At 38.6% G+C, this 19,397-nt stretch overlaps 1 protein-coding gene across 3 annotated transcripts in view; it reads right to left on the minus strand.

Moving 5' to 3' along the window:
* fhit (fragile histidine triad diadenosine triphosphatase) overlaps nt 1-19,397 on the minus strand; it is a 227,972-nt gene that overhangs the window by 134,244 nt on the left and 74,331 nt on the right. For all 3 annotated transcript variants that reach the window (XM_036531595.1, XM_036531596.1, XM_036531594.1), the window contains exon 4: nt 15,148-15,270. In XM_036531595.1, coding sequence (XP_036387488.1) covers nt 15,148-15,259 — 112 coding nt within the window. In that variant the 5' untranslated portion in view covers nt 15,260-15,270. The remainder of the gene's footprint in view (nt 1-15,147; nt 15,271-19,397) is intronic.

Genomic DNA, 19,397 nt, shown 5'->3' on the forward strand with positions numbered 1-19,397 from the left:
CACACAAACTAAACTGTGCTTCAATCTGATTTTTTATGGAAGTGAATAATCTGTCAGAGCACCATCACTCGATCACTAAAGTGAGAGGATTTCACTCTCTGTGACAGCTTGGCTTATAGAGTTCATCTAAACAGATTGACTTTTAGTTTGTAGACAAATTCAAGGTAACGCACATTTTGAAACTGAAACATCAAAACCATCCAGGCCTATTAATGTAATTAATGAAATTTTAAACTGGCAACTTTACTAATCCATGGGAATCCAAGGGAGTAAGCATGAGCTCGACACCTACACTTTTTTAATTCCTTACCCTTTGGCTCAATTTTTGTTTTCATCTTTTTAATACCAGTGACAAACCTATTTGGTCTGAGCAAGATCAGTACAGAAGGAGCAAGAACTTTACTTCTGTTCGCCTTAAAGTTATATGCATTGTATTCAGAAAAAAAAAAAAAATAATGAAACATATTACATATTCTCAGCATTCCATTATAAAATTCCATAGATAGAGGTCTTCCACAAATTGAAGATGATTGTTTAAGTCATTAAATGGTCTCAAGATGCCAGACAATTGCGTTATCTGACCTGTTTACAGACTGCTTGCTCTCATTAAAAATCATAATTACAGCCTGGTATTGTGTTTCAAGATTACATTCACAGAAGTAGATTTGCCCAGGAACACAGTAGAATGAATACCCCAAGTCAATCAGTTCATTTGGATTACAAGAATAAAACACATAATTTGGGAGTCCATTATCGGCCGCTTCGGTGCAGGAGGTGTCAGGAAATGCATTTATTTCACTTGCCAACTTAATAGAATTTGCATTATGAGACTCATGAATACAATAATTTTCTCTTTTTATCACATCTTAATAATTGTCTATTTTAATGAATATCTACAACCACAGGGTTGGTTCCACCACATATTTCCAGGCACTTGTTTAAAATTGCTGCTATTCTATGGGGTGGGATGAAAATATGGGAAGTGAAGGACTCTGTCAGTCATGGAACAGACACAGGCCCATTCAAGGGCAAACAGAGAAAACTAAAACCTGCAAATAAAAATACCTGAAGCATTTTCACGACCGACATGTGCCCCTCTCTATTTATCTTAGAAACTGGCAAAGCTATCAGAGTCCAGTCAAAATGTCACTGAAGACAAGCAGGTGCATATGATGGCAAAGCGCCATCAAAATGAAGATGGTGACTGGAGTTTTTGCACAACAGATGTTTGCAGTTAGGCCTGTTTTTACCACAGAAGAAAAGTCTTGAACCTCTTTCTCCTTTAAATAGTGCAGGACAGGTACTCAAACATTAGCTATAGAAAGACCCTACACATAGTATCAGCATTGTATTAGAGAGGTGCACCATCTGATAATCTGTGAGACTTTGAGTTAGCTGGTTGACTAAACTACATCATCATCTGTCAACTACCTGTGCAGGGAAAACCCATGGCTTTACTGCTTGCTATCTGTGTCCCAGTATAAGAGGTCTGTAGTTGTGTTTTATTGTCAAGACAAAGTTGAATTTTTCTACTTTCATTCAAGGACATAAGTGACAGAATCAGCATCATGAAAAGACTGGCAATTGGTCTAGAGATTGTCACATGATTCACTGAAGGGCGCCTATTTGCTTAAGCAAACTGTGCCAAAACATAACTCAATCTGGCAAACCAATTCAGGGTTTTGGGGCCATATCTGAAACCGAGGTGATTTTTCTATTGAAACATGATTGTTTATTTGTGTCCCTTAAAGGTATCTACTTCAATCACATTCATTCTCACTCCTGCCTATAATATGATATTAAGATAGAAATTGCATGTTTTACTTTGTATGAGCCAAATTCATAACTGCTGCTGCACCTAGAAGCTAAGCATTTAAGGAGGAGTCAGCATTAGAGGCAAGCACCAGTGCGCTCATTAGGACAGATGGCACTGCACTAAAACTTTCTGACACTATGTCTGATGCATTCTGATTTTAATTCATATTTGCCTGCTTCAGCCACAAACTCCTTCACTGATAGGGCTTTGACAATAAGGGAAGCTGTGAGTGTAATGTGAAATGACAAATATATCCATACTGGAGATTTCCCTTACATAAATAAAATGCTGACAATAGCTGAACTAATTGGACAGTCTGAGCTGTCTATTTTGGCATGTGTAATAATCTCACATTATCTACTTAGCAGATCGTTAGTTAAATCTCTGTTCATTTTCAACCATGAAACTAGCAACAGGAGAGACAAGAAGGAGCACTCTCTTTCCATGATCCCTTCCCAGACACACTGGAGAGGCATGAAACACAGCAAAAAGCTGCCGAGCAAACAGAAACTGTACTTCTTTTTTGGCATCCTGCTGGAAGTGGTGAATGCTCTTAAAATAAGATGACACTTTCACACACATTGAATCTTTTTATGAAGTGTACACAACATGCACAAAGTGAAAAACCAGACAGACTGCAGCAGAAAGAGATGAACTACATATTTAATGCGGTAAGGATGGCAAAACCCACACAGAACTAACCAGCATTATTAGGATCATTCACTACATTTGAGATGAGATGATTAGGCTTGCAGAGTGACTAAATTCACCGACATTTGGTCAATAATAGGAAACATAATTAGCCCTTTTTAAAAGGCAGGACTTATGCTACATGTATAACCACCTTTAATGGGTGAGCATTACAACACACTCAATACTTGAAACTGAGTTTTTATGTTTTATCAATAGCCCCTGTTGTGAATCCTCACTGGACATTCTGTATTGAGCTTTCAAGTGCTTAAAAATTCAAGCAATCACTCACTTCACACTCCTTTTCACCTGGCTGTCCTATCCCAACATTTGCACTATTCCTGACCACAAAATGAATGAGTGGTTTCTAATCCTGGAACCGGCCATCAATATTAATCTCACAGCACAACCTCACCTTGTATACCTTTCTGAATTTGAATTTACATGGAGCAGAGACACTCTTAAAGAGCGTAAATTCATTATTACCAGATCCACAGAGAACTGCCCCACAGTGCACTGTGAATCATCCCCCAGTCCCGGGTGTCATCCAAAGCGGAGCACACCGGGGCGAGATTAAAACCACATGACCAGCATGGGCACTGACACACAAAACGCCACGCGCGCAATAAAGGAATTGTTTTCCATTAGATTTTCTCATTTCGGCTGAATAATTCAGGGTAATTATGAATAATGATGTTATTTGACATGCTAATGGAGTACTGGGATACGTCTAAGAGCCATCAGTCATTGTCAGAGAGGTCAAATATTTGCACTAAGCGGCGCTGTGGGGAGTTCATTAAACAGTTAAATAGGGAGCTGCATTGTGCTTAGCTCTGAAAGGCAGAGCAACAGCGGCCACGATATGTGCGTCTCCCCTGTCTTGCGAAGAGCTGTAACCTTGAGGAAGTATAAAAAGACGTGAGCAACTTGGGCCTCTTGCGCCAGCGGTGACCACAGCTCAGTGGCGCACCTCAGCGCTAATGCGACGGCCCTGAGTTCAGTGTCACATCTGGACAAAGCCGGGGGGCAGTGCACTTTTAATTATGGAACAGAATTTCAGCCCTAAAAGGAGGACGTTTCTTCACGCGTCTGGGAGGGGAAGCTGTGAGTCCTCCAGTCTTGAACGGCAGCACACAAACAAAAAAGCCCATCTGAATATTCATGACCATCCGACACTTGTAATTCTCTCTTGTTATATGAACAGTCAAAAATGGATAATCACGCATCAGTTTTTTTTCTTTTTCTTTCTTTTTAATCTGTTTACCTAAAAGGAGTCTTTACATAATCAGACCATATTAGTATTGATAGGATTGATGATGAATAATTACAAGTGAATTAGGCAGATTTAAAGTAAACAGAACACTTTTCTATGTTGTTTAAAATTACACTACATATATACAGTAGTGAAGAATACAACAAATGGATGTGTAATTCCAAACGCTGGGCAACAGTTTCTTTCAGCGAATTTTACTTTTGTTAAACTTGACAGCATAGCCATTATAGATTGTCACATTATCAACATTTCCAATCACAGAATACCTGAAGGGTGTTTGAGAAGGAAGCTGGAACAATTTTACTAACAGAGTTTCCATGGCAGTTTTTCCCCACAGTCGCCGAGGTAATAATTAAACTGGGCAACATGTCTATCAGATCATATCTGGAGCGTGGAAGCAATAACTTTTTTCTTTCAGTTATTTTTGTTTTCAATTAAAAATCAGCTGAAAGGGAAAGAAGCTATGCTTTGAACACGGTCCTGGAGGCTCTGGTGAACAAAGTACCATCTCAGGATCTCTGCATTGGTGTTCACACACACATTTCAGCCACATGCAGGCAGGAGACAAGAGATAGAGCAGGGGCTGGAAACAAAAAGAGGAACAAATGCCCTCTGACTGCATCTTTGGGGAATGTCAACAAAAGTCAACAATCATGGGAGAGGCAACAGCATTTACAGTTTCTCTTCAGTTTAGCATGTGCAGTACACATTAAAAAATCATATTCCTGGTTTAAAGAAAAAATGGAACAGTAGAAGATGACTGCCTCTCAAATGAATTCAAGACATCTTCCTTAAGTATTATACACACTTGGGGAGGCAGCAAGTGCCAAGGTGAAAAACTGTTACTGGACCAATTTCCACATGGCAAATTAACACAACAATTTGGAACAGCACAGTGGATGAGTTTGCTGAGGCAAATTCCATGCTCTAGAGTGAAACCTAATTAGGACAGGTAATGTTCTGATGTAACAGAATGTTTGCGTGAGGCGAGCCTGAACGGGATCTCTCTGGACTTGGAAAGACCAGCTAGTCCAAATCCGCCAAATGCTGTTGATTACAGAGGCTGCTGATTTGAGACAAGAGCCTTATCAATTTTTGACAAAGGTAAAACAAAGACAGTGTGTTCATCGACCACAGACAAGCCTTGCGTCCGAAAAAAAAAAAAAAAAAAACTTTGCCAAGGAGCAAAACATGAAAGGCGAGTTATGCGTGAAAAAAGCACAAGGAATTATTCAACAAGGCAAGTTTTTTAAAAAAATCTTCAAAGAAATTGGCAAGGAAAACCATGCATATAAAACTTTTAATTGGAGATGTAGTGTAAGTGCGTCAAATATTCAGACTTTGTAAAAAATGTAAATCAGAATGTTGTTTTTTTTCTAACAAATAAAAATCCTAAAGGCATAAAAAATCTAAAAAATAGATGAATAAAAATATAAACAAACTCTTTTGTTTTTCTAACATTCTTGTGGCACTTACTGTGCTCTATGCTTTGTGTCCCTGTGAAACAACACATGAAACGTTAATTGCTGCTAAATGGACAAATGTGTCTGACAGTACAAACGTTCCCAGGCTAGAATGCCCAAGCGGGGCCTGGAGGTGTTCCAGAGAAAAGTACATGCAAGTGCAATCATTTGCGGGAAAATTTTGTGTGGGATTGCCCCGCCCCCTGGGTGCCCCGCGCCATCCTGCTCGTGACTCCATGTCTGGGATGAGTGAGTAGCAAGGAGACCTGATCCCACACAGCTGAGGAACGTCTGGTGGATAAACAGCGAGGTATATAAGGTCAACGCTTTTTTTTTTCCTTCATCATGTCCTGCAGCTCGGAATATCCAATGACCTGATTTCTTTTCTGGTTCCCAGCACAAAAACACAGTGATCCATACAGCTGGCTCCTCGTCCAGAGTGAGCTCCAGGAGCACTGCGCTCCAGTGGCCTATCGGCAGAGTGGCCCAGAGGAGGGGAGGGGAGGGGGAGGGGGAGGTGGAGGGGGGAGAGGCCGCATTACAGGGTCCGACATCAGAGGCAAGCCAAGACACAGAGAGATTTTTAAAGGAAGATTCTGTCAATCTGTCAGAGGCTGGGGCAGTAGGCTTGTCAAAAGCCATCAGGCTGAAGACTCAGCGCTATTCTTCCTCTGTGGATACTCAACACTCACACTGAGGCCCAACAAACGCCTGACAAAGGCAATAAATAAACCATGCCACACAGTGACAACACCATCTACTGCTCTGAGTAAAAGACTATGAAAAAAATATGAATCTGTTTTATTTTAAAATTATCTTAAATTAATATCACAAGGAATCACGTCAAACCTATTTACACATCATTTTTAAATGATACCACTTTGTGTGATTTGCTCTCTGTCACTTTGTCATTGATGTTCTCCCATTCCATTTAAAGCTGTATCTGTTGCAATTTGCACAATGTCAATATAAATGCACTCTGTGAAATGTTCTGTGACAATGCCTTTGTTAAGACAGGGAAAAGTGGTTAAGTAAAATTTTATTGATTTAAAAAGCAGATATTTCACTTTTTATTTCACATTATTGTTAATATTTGCCATAATTTAAACAGCACACATATCTGTGTGTATTTTATTGATGAGTGTATTGAAGAAAAAAGTGAACAATGTATCATGAGCTCAATATGTTCTGAAGACCTTAAAATAAATGGACAAGGCTTTTCAATGTCACTGGTCCATACAAAGTGGACCGAGGTGCATACATTCCTATTCCTTGGTGTGGAATAGAGTGTTGGGCTTTGTCTGTAGAAGTAGCCTGTATAACAGACAATGTGCAGGTGGTATAAGTAAATATTAGTACAACGTAATATAATAATATTAACACTGAGGACCATACTTAAAAATAAACTGTCTTTGTTGTCAATACAATTGTACCTGTACTTTTCAACTGAGATTTTTAAAAAGTTTTTAAAAGTACATCTGCACACAAAGTCTGAGCAGGAAATAAATAAATAAAAACATTACTCTGATGTTCTGGTAAAACCACATCTCAATCTCTTAAACCTGCTGAAAATCATTGTCAAGTTTATGGGCCATACCCATAGTCTGGGGAGCACTGGTATGCTTCGGGTATGGTATGATATTATATAAATCTGAGCTCAGTCAGGGCTACTTAACCCTGGCTCTGGACGGCCAGAGTATCTGCTGGCTGTCCCTCTGCACCAAATCACCTGATCCAGCTAATCACTGTATTGATTGGACCAATTTAGCTCCCCACTCTGGGATCTGAGAGTGTTAGTGGTGCAAAGTGGGTTTGAAGAGCTACTGGACTATGGCCGTCCAAGACCGGAACTGAGACACCCTGATCTAGACGCTGATGATTTCTTTGCTTGTCCTTTGATATTTGCCATTTTTGTTTGATCTGGAATCACACCCCGCATCATCATTATGGCAGAAAGGAAAATCAATTTACTGTTTGACATTTGACATCAGAGTGTACATTTCCACAGTAGTATTCAAGCAGATACTTGAAGGTTATCTTTGCAAGAAAAGCAGAATATTATGGAAATCACTGGCTATGCACAGTACATTTGTAAGGCACCTAATGTTGCCAAGGTATGATAACAAGAAGGACTACTATGCTGCATTTATTTCAGGTCATTCAAGAATGTTTTCACTCTCTACCTCAGGATGACTGGAAAAATGCTGCTAATTATGAATTTTAATAGGATTAGTAGGATCTTGTAATCAACTATTCACAGCGTTGTTGTAATTAATTAATCCTGAAGGGAACTGTTTAATCAAAATGTGTTATTCATGTTTTTTAAAAGATTTACATGTTCCTGATGAGGTTGACTCCTCTTTATAAGGAAATCGAGTGTAATGGCAGTGGGTATGTTTGGTCTGATATGAAATATAATAATTCATCAATCATGCGTGACCTTCATGAGTTCTCTAGCTGTGAGAGCAGCGTTACTGATACACATTGAACCAGGATTACCAAAAAACCTTTCAGAAGCAGCAATATGAACTAAAACAATTCATGTCTAGACATCATGACTAACAGCATTTAAGAGCTATCAAAGGACATAACTGTTTTCCATACAACATGTGCATCCTTTAAGCCACATGCTGAATGTTCAGGGTGACATGTGGATGTCAAAACATCTTCAAGGTTATACGACCAGCAGGGTATAAATTGGCTTTGAATCTGCATGTAAAATCTGACGCAACCTCTCCTTTCACTGCCGCTTTGCCTAATAATATGAAGGCTAATTTACATACACAGTTCCATTGGGTGGCTCATGCAATCCTGTTTCCAGAAGTATTACACTGATAGTCAAACATCCTGTTAACATAAATCTACTATTTATGTTAGTAGATTTATGAATCCCAAATTTCCCTCAGAATGTTCAAGAAAATGTGAAAAGTTACTTGGTAATTTTCTAAAGTCTAAAGCACCTAAGACTCCACATTGCTGCTCAGGGAATAGGGTACTGCCACTGTAATAGAGACATCCTTTACCTTGACATAAATCAGCATACTTGAGAATCAACGTAGGTTGAGCTGAAAAAAAGACGCAGATATCACATATATTCAGTTCAAAACGCAACCGGACTTCAATAACTGTCACTGTCATATTTTCCACTATAAAGCACATTGCAGTCCTTATTTTAAATTCCCATTTTAGTGTTCCAAAATGCAATGCAGACTCAAGACAGAAAAGTATATTCACATTTGAAAAGAAGAGGGGAATGTAGTTTTCTCCTGAGATCCACTGACTGGTTTGAAATTCTTCAGTCCAAAAAAAAAAGCAGTTGAATAGCAAATTTCATCTGATCTAGTTAGTGTGTCATTCATATGCAAATCCAAGTACTTTGATGTTTAGCACATATGTGAACATAAACATTTATATATAACAGTATCTACAATATGAATGATAAGATCCAGCATTGCTGATAACCAGACTAGGACTGTTCTTACTGGCTATAGCATACTATATTGTCCATACTATAGTATGCTGTAGAAGCAATACAAGCCTATATTTGCAAAAAAAATACTACATACAATAAAATAAAATAATACTACATACAATACAACTAAATAACAATGGAAGGATTTTCAGAGACACAATGAAAGAACAGGCTTTAACGTGTCATAAAGGATTTCAGGGAATTATCTGGCTAAGTTGAGTCATACTGAACTCATTTTCCTCCTATCAATAGAGGTGATATTGGTGGTGTTACCACTTAAAACACAACCAGAGTACACACATTGCACACTATTTTAAACACACAGACACACAGACATACACGCACTGTCCAGTATCACAAATTATATCGCATTCAAAATATTCCTGCTATCCACCACCTTCAGACTGTTTATCACTCATCATGACACCCCATCTACTCCACACTGCCAAAATGGCTGATCACCCTGACCTTTACTTTGCACTATTTAAAATTACATGGCCATCTAAACCTACCTGCCTCCACCCTACAGTGCTAACAGACCTGGCCACCCTAATTTCTACTATACACTGCTAACATATTGTCCCCTTCAAACCTCTACCCTGACCCAAACCTTCAGTTAACACACAGCTGCACAGTCTAACCTTAAACCTCACAATACCACAATGCAGATGCGTCTGATCTACAGACTCAAAGAGGAGAAACAAAAGCTCGAAAAAAAAAAACAGTAGAATCTAGACTACAATCTAATTTAGATTTAGTATTTAGATCTAATATTAATTCTATGGCTTCAATTTTCAGAAACTAGCTAGCAACAGATATCACCTACAAGAACCCAATGATACTAGATTATTACATTAAATTATTGTTAGCAGATGCTCTTATGCATAGCAACTTACACAGGTTACAGGTTTTACATGTTATCCATTTATATACTGAGGTTCCTTGCCCAAGGGTACAGCAGCAGTGCCCCAGCGAAGAATCGAACTAATAACCTTTCGGTTACAAGCCCCACTTCTTTCCACTACACCGCACTGCTGCCCCAAAATGTTTTTTTTTTTTTTTGTACAGATTTGAGCCAAGGACCTTTTGTGCATTAGGCAAAGGTTATGACCACTACACTACAGAAACTGCTGGGATACTCTACCCTTACCCTACTAACCTTCAGTAATGGCTAACCTGACAGCATAATTGGTTTTAAAAATGATTTTTCAATTATTTTCCAAGCTAAACATATAAATTGGAATTCCGTGGAAACAGAGAAAAGCATCAGGATGATCAGGTTTGGGTCTTAGCTCATTTGCTGGAAATCTCATTTTGAATACCCAAAAATATGATTAGGACTGAAGAGACTGTCATAACCATCACATTTGTACAGTATCCAGTGGAACCTGAATGGCCCTGAGGGTGCAATTCTTTCTAATTCGGCCCTAATCGAATTACAGTATGTGTCACTGACATCTACAGGCTTTCATCATCTCAATCTCTCATTGTTATGGAAGTCACATGACTTATAATGCAGCGCTGACTTCTCCCATAATTAGTCATCTTCCAGTTACATTTTGTTGGTTGCTCACTTGCATGTAGTCATACTTAGCATTAAAATGAATGGGTGCTCTAAATATGCATCCATAAATTACAGGATATAAACTAGGCTGAGTGAGTAAAGAAAGTTGGGTTTAAAGCCCCCTACAGGAAAAATAAAGAATTGCATAGTTATAAACTCTTTATAATTCAGTCATTTACAGTATCAGTTTCAAAATCAACTGAACATACATAGTTCCATGCCATATAAACAAAAAAAATAAATTGGGATTACAGATAACAGAGGCAAATAACTTTGGTGTCATACTAAATTATAATCCCTATTAGTGTATCTCGAGTTCAGATCGTTCTGCTGTTTCAACAGGGTTAAAATGGGCAGAATATTAATCTGACTCCTCAAACATCAAATCGATGTTCAGCACCTGGAAGATCAGGCCCTATTTAATTCATTCTGATTAATGTCTCAGAAAAACCTCATCACGCAAAGCAATGAAAAAGGAAAAGCACTTTCACCCCCAACAACTAAAGACTTGGCCTTGTAAACCCTCAAAAAGTAATGAACATTTCACACTGAAAAAGAACCTTTTTTTTTTACTGTGGCACACAAAGGAAAGTCTGTCATATTGTCAGGTGCTATATTGTCCTTAAACAAAGACCATTAACACTGAAGCCATGTTGTAGCACAAACAGAAACCAACTCCACAAAGCAATCCAGATGCACAGTATTGTAGGTCTCAAAGCTAAGATTTTAGAAAATTTGTACAGTAAACATTTCAATGAGGGCAATAATACGTCAAGGTATCAAGGTGACTTGATAAAGCAAAATGTATTGTGGCATTCAACCAGAATATTTACAGATACAAAAGCCATTCAACACTGCAAGCCAAACAGCTATATCGAAGCACAACTAATAGCAGTATGAAACCATTTTATATGTAGTTTGTTAACCCATATCAAATTCTCCATTTTGGACATTATGCCATTGTTGTTCATAAGGACATCTTTCCAGTGACCTGCAGTTTAAAGGGACCTGGAAGGAATGCTAACCGTTCTATCTCCTGAAAAATTAAATATCTTTGCCCAGATGGAAGCACGAAGACGATATTTACAAATTACACAAAAAAGATCACAGTTCTTGATCTGCCAGTGAATGAATAAAACACTCTGTGTTTTATATTCCTATATCCAAGGCAGCGAAGCTACAGAGAGGTGCAGAGGCAGAGTTCTGGCTCACACAGCCAGCTGAGAGGAGAAAAACAAGTCCCCAGAGTGGATCAGCCCTCTACCTATCTCAGCAGCCTCAGAAGAAGCAGAACTAAAAAAAAATGAAAGGCTACAAGTGGCACAGCATCCAAGCCATGGAGTTGAAGAAAGGCTCATCTTAGTGTACCCATGGAGTGACATTTCTTTCATGGTGGGAAATGTATATATACAGACCTATGGAATGCATATGTAGGGACTTCAAACGGAGATTAGTGGATCTCCAAAACAAAGCTGACACTACAGCACAGTACATAATATTTTGTATGTTGAACAAGAACACACACTATGTTTTTTACAGTTTTTATAGTTAGTAAACTAAATGATCGGTACAGTCTGTTCCTAACTACATTGTATTATACATTATAATTGTAGTGCATTAGCTGTGCCTATCCTCATTTCTGTGGATGTGCTGCAGTTAAAGTGTGACACATTAAAGGTTCATATTAAAATATACTGGCATAAAAAAGATAAATGCTCGTGATACAACTACATTGTATTATACATTATAATTGTAGTGCATTAGCTGTGCCTATCCTCATTTCTGTGGATGTGCTGCAGTTAAATGTCCTGTCATATGTACACACAGCCCACATATGTACATATGCCACTCCAGGATTTTTTTTACATTGTTAAACATTTACTTTGATGCTATCATTTATGTGGTGTTAGTGTACAACATGGTAAACAAAAACTACATACAAGGGTACCTTTGTATCACATTTGAATGCTGAACTGTTAGATGTTGCTTTCCAGATGTACAACTAAGATGCTTCTGAAAAAAATTTGTTTGGAAGAAGTAAGTAAAAACTGAGGACTGCAAGCAACAACCCACATGGTCAATTGCCCCTTTTAACGTGAATATTACTTATCACAGTACCATGGACATTTCCCATGGTTCTGTGAAAAGTAATATTGATATTAAAAGGAAATACATTCAACCTGGTTTAAAAAAAGTTAGAATGATACTTTCCTATACTGTGTCCTTCCTCTATAATGTAATATGTCTAGGTCCATAAAATTCTAAACCAAGGCCTTGACTTTGGCTATGATAAGACAGATTCCATAAGGGCCGAAAAATTTCATAATACCAGTTTGTCTGAGTCAATCTGCATTCTATTCATTTTAAGGACCCGAGCAAAAGCAACAACAATGCGTTTGAAGATCTTCACAGGAGACTTTTTTAGGAAGATTTTTCTTAGTGTTTCATGCTGGAATGCTGGAAAAAATGCGATTTGGCTGAAAAACATGTAGCTGAGAAAATGTCTCAGTTGAGTGCAGTGATCATTGTACCTCACACTGGAAATGTTTGGAGCTTTTTGTAAAGTGTAAATACCTTCTGTTTTACAGAAAAAATCTACTCCCACTCTTTTTTCAGAGTCTAGTGTGTTCGTGTGTGCTGGGATACACACCAACGATATTTCTGTGGTTAAGAGCCCTGGGAATCATTTTAAGGCCTAGATATCTACATATGTATATGCCGGGAATAATATCACTACTCAAATGTAACGTGGTGCTTTGAAGGCTTTGCTGCAAGGTGCCATCTACTACTCTAAACTGCGCTGTGTATGTGTGTGCATATGTGTGGCTGCATGCACAAGGACAGGCGCTCTGACTTGGGTGAGTAGTCACGCACAGATCTGACTGCAGGTACTGTAACTCACCAGAGCATTTCCTGAGCACGTTTATCCAAGCCGGCCAACCACGGTTTTGTATTCACTTACACAAACGCACATTACCACTAAAGGCACTCTCACATGCTGCTGAGATTCTAAAGTATCACATCTAGTCTCAACTCATGGAAAAGGACTAAAAATACTGTCAGCACATAGCAAGTGTATTCACCATGTATGTCCAAATGAGGGCTGTATCAGATTTAACGCCACTGCTTTGTCAAGGTGATCAACGACTACACATTTTGTGATTTTTATCATGTCTGGAAAAAGTGTGACACATTAAAGGTACATATTAAAATATACTGGCATAAAAAAGATAAATGCTCGTGATATTTATGAGTCTGCAACACAGTGATGGCACTCTCAGCTGTATTAGCTGAGCCCATTTTCCATCAAAGGGTATTTCAGAGTTATTTTGCAAGACAGATCCAGAAGAGGTAGCCATGCTGCTCGAAGAACATGGCAAGATTGGACTGCCTCTACGAACTATTATAATACTTTTTATTAATGTCCCAGGAATAAACCATTCATTAACAGATTATTTTCAATATTATGAAGATTTATTACAATGCTTGTCCTAGGGTTAACATTCAGGACAGGCACTGGAAAAATACTAATTATGTTTAGAAATGAAATAATTTTTAGTGGTGGTGAATTCATGGGACTCTAGTATATAGTACAGCATTGTTAAATTTATACACAGTCCATATGTTTTAGGTAAAATGCATGTCATGTGTTCATTCATGAGATGCTTTCACTATAAATGGGAGTATCTCTTTGCGGTAACAAAGCCCAAGTTCTCTCATTCACACCACTGACAAAACTAAGTATAGCTATTTGGTTAAAACTGTGACAGCATGTAAGACTCATTTACTCCAGTTACAGACCCTTTATAAAATAACAGATATTTTGCATTCTTCATGTTACCATGTAGCATACACTTCACTATAGTAAGAAATAGGTGCTAAAAAAATTCTGTCTGTAACATTGTAAGTATCTGTGGAACATTGTTAGATAATAGTAAATGTGATAAAATCAGAATCTCACTCCAAACCAAGGCAATACAGTCAGAAACATAATGTTGTTACACTATACTATGTAGGGCCATGCAGATAATGGCACTGTAAACTCCATACTTGTCTCTGCAGTAATTGCAATGTTTCAGAGAGCTGTAAGAGCAGTGTGACTAAATAATGATAATGTATTCCTCATTGCCCGAAAGCATTGTTGCTTCTCTTCAGACTTCAGGATTATACAGCAATGCCCTATAATGTTGTGAAAAATCTCCCTTGGACAAAAGTTAATCTAAACATAGAAGTGTTATGTAAGGGGAGAGGTACTTGAGGAACTTGCACACAAAGCCAAGAACGTATTATTATTCAAAAAGAGAATAAGCACATTATTCAAATAAATCAGAGCAGGAAATAATGCAAATGTATGCACGGCTTGTGTTTGTTTGTTGAGAAATAAGATTAATAGACAAAGCATGGAGTTTTTTCCACACAGAAATAGAAGAATACGGAAGGTAAAATTGACAGTGATCTATGGCTTCTCCTGTGTTGCTTGTACCCATCATAGGGTTTAGTCTCAAACATCTGTTTTTAACAAGGTTTTTGACTCAAGCAAAAGTTTGTCTTCGAACCATGCTTAGTGTTCTTACAGACTTTCCCGGAAGCTCTTCTGCTGTAAACATCTGTTTATATGGCCTTTTCATAAGGTCACCGCGAACTTACCTCAGAACAAACTGTTGCTGAGCAACCAGAGGCAGAAGTGATGCTCCACTGAGCACACAATGTTCCGGTGACTGGCAAGAGAAACAAGAATGCAACGTCTCACCTGGACCTGATTTAGTGGCGAATGGCTGTCAGCTCACCCACTCGCCCGAACACCAGCAGACACAGATCTTCTGCTTAAGCCATAATGGGGCTTTGAAGGATAAAAAGAAGAAAGGATACGTCCGGGGACCACTGGTTTTCGATTTACCAGCGCGAAGGACAATTCCGTCTGAAGAAACACTGCCGACGCCTTGATGATGTGTTGGCCAAAACGGAATGTAGACGCGCTCATATTTCCAGGCCCTTCAAACAAATGGGAGAGATAGCAAAGAAACTTTCATAAGGCTGCCTTCATACTCAAACGTGCCTTGAGTATGATGTCAGTAGCTAAAGCTCTGTTTTGTGGCATCCATAAGAACATGGTGGCGTTCATAAGGTGTCTATAAATTAATGATTGACTACTTACCACCTATCAGTAATGAGATGGAAGGCTTACTTTGAAAGGAGACTGCAAACATACTTTTTAAGAGGTGATGAAATTCAAACCAAAAGAGTTGGCCTTTTCAAAGATGGTTCTTTCAAAGGTGATGCAAAAATAAAATGACAGCACACCTAATATGAAGTGAACTGTGACAAGTCCATACCTGAGTTTTACAAAGATCAAATGACAGCATAATCTGTAGATGTCATGATTCATAATACATCTTAGAAACACAGTTGCACATGCAGTAATAATTATAGTACTAGTGGTGTTAGGTGTGGTAGTAGAGTTAGCAGTAGTAGATAACAGCACTTCAAAACCAAATGTTAAAAGAATTACCAAAGGAACAAAAAATAAGATGGGAGTTACAGTTAAGGTTATGAGAAAAATACAGGCTTAAAGGGACACTTTTGTTATGACACAATAATCTAAACAAGATAACATTTCATGCCTTTTTCCATGTTCATAGTGCTTTTCATATGGACGTACTGTACTTTCTCATTACACCAAGTCAGGGATTTTAACAGTGTATCCATGATCATCATATCTGACCAAAACGTGCCATATATGAACTATACACACTACTGCTGGCAACATTAATTACTGCAGCTGCAGAGATTTTCTGCAGCCTATCTTCACACAGAATATTTTAAAGGATTGATCCTGAGGAGAATATGCAATGTCCTGAGTGTTTAACTGCTGTATTTTGATTACAGATGTAATGGGTCAAAGGGCCTGAGTCTGAAAAGCACTGGAGCTGAATGTAATTGTTGAGTACCTTGAAAAGGAGAAAAGTTCCATTGTGACAAAACTTTTATATGTCTCTATAACTGTGTATCTTGCCTTTTGTAAATCTGACATAGATTGACATACATGCGATTGTACAATGACATGTACGTAATCATTGTAGTCTCAGGAGGAAGTCACATGTGTCACGTTTCTCAAGAATTCAGCATCACACTCTGCCATGTGGTCAGTGTAACCAATCCATCCAACTACATTGCATCACTACACTGCATTTGTGTCAGCTGGTGTTGTTTAATTTGTAGTGACTGCAGCTTTTTTCTTTGTTTCACCACTTCACTCCTGCTGACTGCTGTGCAGCTTCACAGCATATGTCCCATACCGATGCCTGCATTTCAGACAATACAGTCAAACCTGAGATCCGGAAGCATACTTCACTAAACAAAAGTGCAAGGGACAAGCAAAATAATTACTGTCAGAGGCGGAATATCTTCTCTTAAAAGTGTAAATTGCCGTATAACCATGACCAATTTCTCTCGATTTAATTATGCATAATGACTCGGATAGGGTTAGGCGAATGAATTACTGTAATGGTGTTAAATTAGGCCTACATGATTACATGGGCCTTGTTCAGCAGGCTCCTCAAGCTCGCCATTCTCCGTGAAGGAGGAACGTGGCTGAAATCTGAAGATAATGAGGTGACATTTCCCTCCCGCTCCTCCGCAATATTCACACAGCGCCTCCACCCTTGCAATGCACCGGCTGAGCTGCTTTGGTTAGCTTGCAGTGTGGAACCCTGTCTGGATTTGGACGGGGTCCCGGAAGGCCCATAAACACAAAGAAAGCCAGCTGTCTCAGGCATTAACATTCCAAATGGAATCCAGCAATTCCACAATTAAGAATTAGAATGCTGCAATTAGTTTACTGCACATTGTGATGGCCCTATTAATGTTCATTATGTCATTTCTTATCGGGCTGAATTTAATACATAAATGCAATTTAAGCCTCTCAATCAGAAGTGTCTAACCCTTCGATTAACACCACATCTTCCAATTGAGAGAGAGAGAAAGAGAGAGAGAGAGAGAGAGAGAGAGATAAGCAATAAGAATATCCTTCTTTTATAAGGATTTGATATTGTTGATGCCTCTTCGTTTCAATGTGAGGCTTGATAAACGTACACATTCGTGACTCAATTCTACTTTTACACACAGAATTCTCTGGGAGGTTACATGTAGAATCCTTATCTCTTACCTTGAATGCACAGATAGCAAGGATGCTGTGTAATCACAGGAATACAGGATGCAGTGTTCAGCCCCTGATACATCTTTTCCCTTCAGATGATATAATCCTCATATAAACCTGAATGCAATGATTTGTGAGAAGGCTTCACTCAATCCAAAAATTCATTCCAAAAATAATCAGTACAAAGAATCACCCAGCATGGGCTTGGCATTTCACTGGAATCAAAAACTTTGCATCTGTACTCTGAAATGACTGACATTTACACTACAATACGGATCAAATTTCCTTTTTAAATCTCCAATTTGGCAAACGACAGATTCAATCATGTGCCAAGGCACTGTACATATTTAGCTCCAGAAATTGCCTGCACGCAGCAAAAAAAGTTAATGGAGTAATATGTATTACCTCTTGCTCCTGTTGATAAAACAACACCCACACTGTTTCTAAAATGTAGGTCTAGCTGTATTACACACACTGTAATACTAAAATATATTATTCATAAAACAGGGGTGCTTCTTTTTAAAGCAACATCTGAGGTGTATCATGTGAAAGTCTGCTGCAACTGCAAGCAACAGCTCCTGCTTTTTGGGGGCCCACAGTAAGGATGGCACTGGCTTGTCCCGCTTTACAATACTGCCCCAAAACTACATTTTATTCATGCCATTACTTATGCATTTAGGTTCTTTCTGTAGAGAAAGCAGAATTTCTGTCATAAGCATTTCTTATACTTCCCATAGCAGGGGAATAGCTTGATTAATACATTTCTGACTGACTGAAAGATTCAGATTGCACTGTCTCACCTATTTCCTCCCTGGCCGATACTTTACTTCCCCATTTTGACACCAGTGTCTCTATGATTGCCACATCAGGGCTATAAATAAAAATAAATGAGTTAACGAGGCACACAAGACTAATTTTAATTCTCTTGTCATGCAGTGAGAGTCATACTATTCTGCATTCTTGACATACACATATGATCATTCCTGTTGCTGTCGTTCGATCATTTTTTAATCTACCTGTAAAGAAATTTTGTTGATGTTGTTTTTATTTTTATTTCTTTTCATATCATTTATTAGCCTCTTCGCCAATCAACAAATACCCCTGCCTGGACATTGTTTTGAATCCATCTTGTTTTATGTGACCCCTTAAGCCAAAGGGTCAACTCAATCACTGTGAGCCACCACACCATACACTGGATCCTAAATAGGTATTGATTACAATGGTCGCACTGACCAAATTGCATTCAGCCATTCATAAAAGCAGATGGAAGCAGCTCAAAGTCCTGTGGCACAGTGTCCGTACAGGAAAGCAAACATGTACCTGTGACTACCAGAGGCTCACCGGTGCTAAAGAGATGCAAAATGTTAAGCATAAAATACACCATGAACTAAATCACTGAGTAATCTCTATCTGTCTGTGTGTGTGTGCCCTGTGTTGAAAGTGTTTAGGCATGTGTGTATGTGACATGTGTGTATGTGTGTGTGTGTTTGTGTGTCTACATTTACAATTGTCCATGTGTACATACACTGAGTCTCAAAAGAAATTCATCAAAATTATCAAAAAAAATTAATCTATTTTGCAGCATGTATTGTGTTGTTAATGCGGCAGTATTTTGTAGCATTTAACAGACACAGCATAGTTATGCTGATTAACATCTAACAATTTAGTAACAGGGTTAATAAACAGGGGCCAACCTTAGAAGTCTCAACTCTGTAGCATGTAGCATGTGCAGCCACCACTGGAAGCAAAGCAAGCTTTATATGTGTGACGCATTCTCCGCACCAGGTTGCAGACAATATCTTTATGAGATTCTTCACTACTTCTCTTATGGAGCCTGGAAAGCCATGTGCTTGTTCATTGGTCTCTGAGCCCTGAATGCCACACAATATCCCACTTCATCTCAGTGGGACTGAAGTCTGGTGAATAAGGCACCCATGACACAAATGACACATTTGTGTCTGGT

The sequence above is a fragment of the Megalops cyprinoides genome, chromosome 6, assembly GCF_013368585.1.
Source record: "Megalops cyprinoides isolate fMegCyp1 chromosome 6, fMegCyp1.pri, whole genome shotgun sequence".
NCBI lineage: Eukaryota > Metazoa > Chordata > Actinopteri > Elopiformes > Megalopidae > Megalops > Megalops cyprinoides.